The sequence below is a fragment of the Pollicipes pollicipes genome, unplaced genomic scaffold (genome assembly GCF_011947565.3).
Source record: "Pollicipes pollicipes isolate AB1234 unplaced genomic scaffold, Ppol_2.1 Scaffold_7231;HRSCAF=8579_pilon_pilon_pilon, whole genome shotgun sequence".
NCBI lineage: Eukaryota > Metazoa > Arthropoda > Thecostraca > Pollicipedomorpha > Pollicipedidae > Pollicipes > Pollicipes pollicipes.
The window spans coordinates 38,127,191-38,132,775 of record NW_023597034.1 but is presented as its reverse complement, the minus strand read 5'-3'; the positions used below and the strand labels follow the sequence as shown (position 1 = coordinate 38,132,775).

The 5,585-nt window shown below is 60.6% G+C and overlaps 1 protein-coding gene across 1 annotated transcript; it reads left to right on the top strand.

Moving 5' to 3' along the window:
* The first annotated feature begins 264 nt into the window (after nucleotides 1-264).
* On the top strand, nucleotides 265-4,718 carry LOC119110080 (trimethyllysine dioxygenase, mitochondrial-like). Its single transcript, XM_037233823.1, has 4 exons — nucleotides 265-311; nucleotides 661-742; nucleotides 2,061-2,163; nucleotides 4,643-4,718. Exons 1-4 carry the CDS (start codon nucleotides 309-311, stop codon nucleotides 4,716-4,718), a joined length of 264 nt encoding a protein of 87 aa, XP_037089718.1. The 5' UTR covers nucleotides 265-308.
* The last annotated feature ends 867 nt before the right edge of the window (nucleotides 4,719-5,585 follow it).

Sequence of the window (5,585 nt, the reverse complement as noted above, 5' to 3'; positions counted from 1 at the left end):
CGAGCCGTCCGTCCCGCCCGGCATGTTCCTGTTTAGGCTCTGATAAACACCGTAATATACACACAAGGACAGACCCGAGCCGGATGCCCTCGGGACTGTGGGACAGACCGGCGCGGGCGGCAGTGGCGCTGCCCGGAACGGCCACTCGGGAGCTGCAGCGGGCCGTTTTGACATGGGCGCTCTGGGCCCGAGAGGGCCAGCCTGGCGCCGCTCGAAGGCCGGACACCGTGGAGACGGGCCATCGCGCGAGCGAATGCTCGAGCAGTGGGAAGCAGTAACGATCGGGGACGGGTATCCAATGCGGCAGAATGGTGAGACACTGTTGGCCAGTTGTCAGTCAGCCAGATGTTGACACTGTCAGGCGTGGCAGACACAAGTTTTTTTTTCGTGTGACTCGGGCGCGCCTGTGCTCTGAGTCAAAAGCTGGCTTGGATCCCCCATGATACGGCGAGCTTAGACGTTGAGCTTTACAGCAAAGTGCACATGGCCCGCTATGAGCAAGAAAAGATCAAATGAAAGAGGTTTCTCGTCATTGGAGCCATCCGCGAAATGCCATGACTTTCTCTCGTTCCTTTTGCACGACTTATGCACACAAATGCTCGCACCATGTTACCGCCACGCCTCGTCATCGTCCGTCAACTCGCACGTCCTTCATTCCAGACCGATGTACGTGACCTGGTGTTTGACGTGCACCCCAGTCAGTTCGCCGTCGACCAGAGCGGAACCTCCATCACCATCACCTGTGAGTCGAGCCGACATTACATGCGCGGGACGCATCACCTCCGCACAGGTTCACTGGAGCAGGCGGGACCTCGCGCTTCAGCCTCTCGCGTTTGATGTCTGTTGCTATAACGAAGGGCAGGGGTACCTGTCGGTAGGCGTTCTCATAAACAGGTTTTAGCGTGGATGAGGTGAGAGTTGGGTGACTTGGAGTGTCTGGAGATTAGCGGGTTTACTGGCTGGTGCGATGTGGGGGCTGCGTGCGCCATCTAACGGCTGCCAGACGCACTGGACATTCCGGTCCCGCTCACACTGTGCCGCCACGTGGCAATAGTGGTTTGCTGGCCAGCCAGAGCGGGGTCGTTGCTCGCCGGGGAAGGGGTGGGGGTGGGTGGATGACAGCAGTACTTGATGTGGCAAGGCTGTCGGGACGGATAGTCTCTACTGCGGGTTTTCAAATAGGACTGAAATCCACAGACGTCGGTGTGGTCGCTGCGCGCTCACCATGGAATACCGCCCACCGTGTTATTGGTGGCCTGTGGGCTAATGCGAGATGTCAGCGACTGTAAACCTTTGACTCCGCTGTGGGGTCTGTGCGGTGCATTCTGTGTACCGTAGGGCGTCCGAGGCGAACGCGAGGTCTGTTGTAGAGTGTTGCTGGTGGACTCTTGGTCTCCTGTTGCCTTTAGTATTCGAGAGACGCAGGTGTATCGAATAGTAAATACCTGGCGACGTCAGACCCAGCTTGTCTGCGATGGCTGGTTAGGGACCCTACATGACGTTTTCCGGTCCGGTCTGGTTTCATGTACTCTTATACAGAACAGAAAATGCATGCATCAAACCAGCGCCCTGAGTGATCGCACCCTGGTTCGGTCCCAAAACTTGTAAGTTACAAACAAGCGCTAGAAGACGTCCTGGAAGCATTTCCCAATGCTGTGGCAACCGCAGATCGGGCATGACCAGCCCACAAAGCGACAATCCCCATGTTTTGGCGCAGGACGGGTATTCTGACCTGCCGTTTATTTCTACCCTCCGGCGATGGCTATAAAAGTTTGAGAGGCCCGTAAAGCGGCACTTTGGCGCCGAACACTTCATAACGGCAGAGTTGACTGCTGGTCCCCGAGGCTTGGCCTCACAACGACCAGCGAAGAGGCCAGTGGCGCGTGTGTCTAGCGCCAGCTTCACTTTTATGCGCCCCGTCTTCCCTGCGCTGGGTGAAATGTGACGAAGTGAAGCGAAGACGTGTTGACGGCGCGAGGGAACAGGGCGACTGAATGAAGCATGGCCATGCGGATCTCAGTCGCGGCCTCGTAACCTGACCGACCTCGCGACTGCCACAGGGCACGACGGACATGAGTCGAAGTACAGTCTTCAGTGGCTCTGGGAAAACAGCTACATTAGTCGGAAGTACCGGCAGATGCAGCAGGACAGGGTCTGGAAGAGGTGAGGCGTCCCACCCACCTCACCTCCTTCCCCTCCCCGAATCCCCCCTGCCTGGCTGTTACCAGCCAAAATGTCATCATTGCGCTTCCAATACTGAAGCATGTGCTCGCTTAAATCAGAAGAAAAGCTTCGCTGAAGCTGGGTGGTGGCAACCAATTTATCGTCTCTCTTTCCAGCCCAGCACATTGCAGTTTTGCCCTTGTAGCGCGTGAAGCGCCGCCGGTGCCTACATCGAAACAATAAGTTCAGGCGGGACTAGCCTTGAGTGAAAAATGGGACTAATTTTGACATGTTGGACGAGCCCTGACACACAGCCAGGCCCCCGGGACGCCGTTTGTTTCCGCCGCACCGCCGGACGTGCCGGGCTTGGGCCGGCTAATTGAACTGGTCCGAGTGTTACGTGACCCCAGATGAGCGGGCCCATTGCTCATCCGGAACGCCCAGCTGGCGGCCGCTCCTGCCATGACGACGCCCGGCACGGCCAGATCTCAGAGGCGTGCAATGGATTGAAAAACGCGCGGCGCTGGTATGACCGCTGGGAGGGCGTGAACGCGCCGCTGGTGTGACCGTTGGGAGGGCGTGACGCGCCGCTGGTGTGATCGCTGGGAGGGCGTGACGCGCCGCTGGTATGACCGCTGGGAGGGCGTGACGCGCCGCTGGTATGAACCGCTGGGAGGGCGTGACGCGCCGCTGATGTGACCGCTGGGAGGGCGTGACGCGCCGCTGGTATGACCGCTGGGAGGGCGTGACGCGCCGCTGGTGTGACCGCTGGGAGGGCGTGACGCGCCGCTGGTGTGACCGCTGGGAGGGCGTGACGCGCCGCTGGTATGACCGCTGGGAGGGTGTGACGCGCCGCTGATGTGACGCACTGGAATGGTGTGACGCGCCGCTTGTTTGGTGAGTCGCTGTGTGACGGCTGGGAGGGTGTACCGCGCTGGGAAGGTGTGGCGGTCTGCTGTTGTGACGGCTGGGAGGGTGTACCGCGCTGGGAAGGGTGTGGCGGTCTGCTGTTGTGACGGCTGGGAGGGTGTACCGCGCTGGGAAGGTGTGGCGGTCTGCTGTTGTGACGGCTGGGAGGGTGTACCGCGCTGGGAAGGTGTGGCGGTCTGCTGTTGTGACGGCTGGGGAGGTGTACCGCGCTGGGAAGGTGTGGCGGTCTGCTGTTGTGACGGCTGGGAGGGTGTGTACCGCCCTGGGAGGGTATGGCGCGCCGCTGGTGTGATGCGCTGAGGGTATGACGCGCTGGAAGGGCGTGACACGCCGATGGCGAGACGGGCTCGGGGGGGGGGGGGGGGGGGGGGGGGGCGCTCCGTTGGTTGACGGGTTGGACGTTGTGACGAGCTGGGAGAGTGTAACGCGCCGCTGGCGTGGCGCGCTGGGAGGGTGTGACCCTTTGGCAGCGTGTGACGGCTGGGAGGGTGTGACGCACTGGAAGGGCGTGACGCGCTGCTGGTGTGACGCTCAGCTGGTGTAAACGCGCTGCTGGTGTGACGCGCAGCTGGTGTAACGCGCTGCTGGTGTGACGCGCAGCTGGTGGTAATGCGCCGTTGGTGTGACGGTTGGGAGGGTTGTGGTGGTCCGCTGGTGTAATGCACCGCTGGTGTGACGGCTGGGAGGGTGTGGTGGTCCGCTGTTGTAATGCGCCGTTGGTGTGACGGTTGGGAGGGTGTGGCTGTCTGCTGCTGTGACGGCTGGGGGGGGGGGGGGGGGGGGCGCCCTGGGAGGGTATGGCGCGCCGCTGATGTGATGCACTGAGGGCATGACGCGCTGGAAGGGCGCGACGCGCGGATGGCGTGACGGGCTCGGGGGTGTGACTCTCCGTTGGTGTGACGGGTTGGACATTGTGACGAGCTGGAAGAGTGTAACGCGCCGCTGGTGTGACGTGCCACTGACGTTACGGCTGTGGAGGGTATCACGTGCCGCTGGTGGTGACACGCTGTGAAGGTTGCCCACCCTCTGTCACGTTGAGCGCCGCCGCGTCCGGAGCTGGTGGCGCTGACGGACAGCTGATGGCTGCCTGTCAGCGCCGGTGTGGCCCTGACTGGGGCTGTGCAGCCGGGCTGCTCGCCAGCGTGACGGAGCTGTATAGCAGGGCTGCTCGCCAGCGTGACGGAGCTGTACAGCAGGGCTGCTCGCCAGCGTGACGGAGCTGTACAGCCGGGCTGCTCGCCAGCGTGACGGAGCTGTACAGCAGGGTCTGCTCGCCAGCGTGACGGAGCTGTACAGCCGGGGCTGCTCGCCAGCGTGACGGAGCTGTACAGCAGGGCTGCTCGCCAGCGTGACGGAGCTGTACAGCCGGGCTGCTCGCCAGCGTGACGGAGCTGTACAGCAGGGCTGCTCGCCAGCGTGACGGAGCTGTACAGCAGGGCTGCTCGCCAGCGTGACGGAGCTGTACAGCAGGGCTGCTCGCCAGCGTGACGGAGCTGTCACGGCGGCCGCGGTCTAATCCACCCCCCCCCCTCCTCCCCCCGATCGGCAGGTGTCTGTGGGACGCGTGGACGGCGGCTCGTGAGGACCTGCCCACTGTCCACCACGACCAGTTTCATGCAGGATGAGGCTGGTGTGGCGCCAGATGCTGAAGGGCTTCCTCACGCACGGCGTGGTCACTGTCACTGGGGTGAGTGGTCCCCGGTCACTGGGGTGAGTGGTTACTGTCACTGGGGGTGAGTGGTCACTGTCACTTGGGGCTGAGTTGTTACTGTCACTGGGGATGAGTGGTCACCGTCACTGGGATGAGTGGTCACTGTTGCTGCGGTGAGTGGCCACCGTCACTGGGGTGGATGATCACCGTCACTGAGGTTGGTTGGTGGTGGGTGGTCACTGTGACTGGGGTGGGCGGTCGCTTTCCATTGGGGTGAGTGGTGCACCATCACGAGAGTAAGTGACCACCGTCACTGAACTGTGCGACTCTCTCTGTGGAAGGGGATTATTGTCAACAGGAGTGAGTGATTGCCTTCACTCGGGTGGGTAACCAGCATCAGTGCGGGTGGATGACTGTTTTGGGTGACTAACAGATTGTTCGTTCTCATTTGTCGTTAAAATATGACTGGCTAACCTTCCGACCGATATCCTGTCCTTTTTCCGGCACATGTGCCATTTCTCGCGGTCTGGGCCATTAGGTTATCCTTCATCATCATCCTAAGATGAATCTCAACTTGGGAATCGGCCGGACACCTATTATAAATTGTTTTCATCCCTAGAGTCGCCAATATTCCTAACCCTCCATGGGGGAAATTCATGGGCCAACATATGTTTCGTGTGAACAGACAACTTCTACAACTCCTAAAACTCCTTACACTTTCAAATACTTTAAAGCTCGGAGTACAAACTCGTAAAATATGCGCGGCCCGAGGTCCCGGTGATGAAGTATCGCTTATGCATGGTATCGGCCAGAAAGCAAACATGAGAGACCGAAGACAACT

Bases quoted from the DNA above. Each gene is read 5' to 3' on its own strand.
- LOC119110080 (XM_037233823.1), top strand. The intron at 743-2,060 runs GTGAGTCGAGCC...CGACTGCCACAG, and splicing joins AACCTCCATCACCATCACCT to GGCACGACGGACATGAGTCG. The intron at 2,164-4,642 runs GTGAGGCGTCCC...CCCGATCGGCAG, and splicing joins CAGGACAGGGTCTGGAAGAG to GTGTCTGTGGGACGCGTGGA.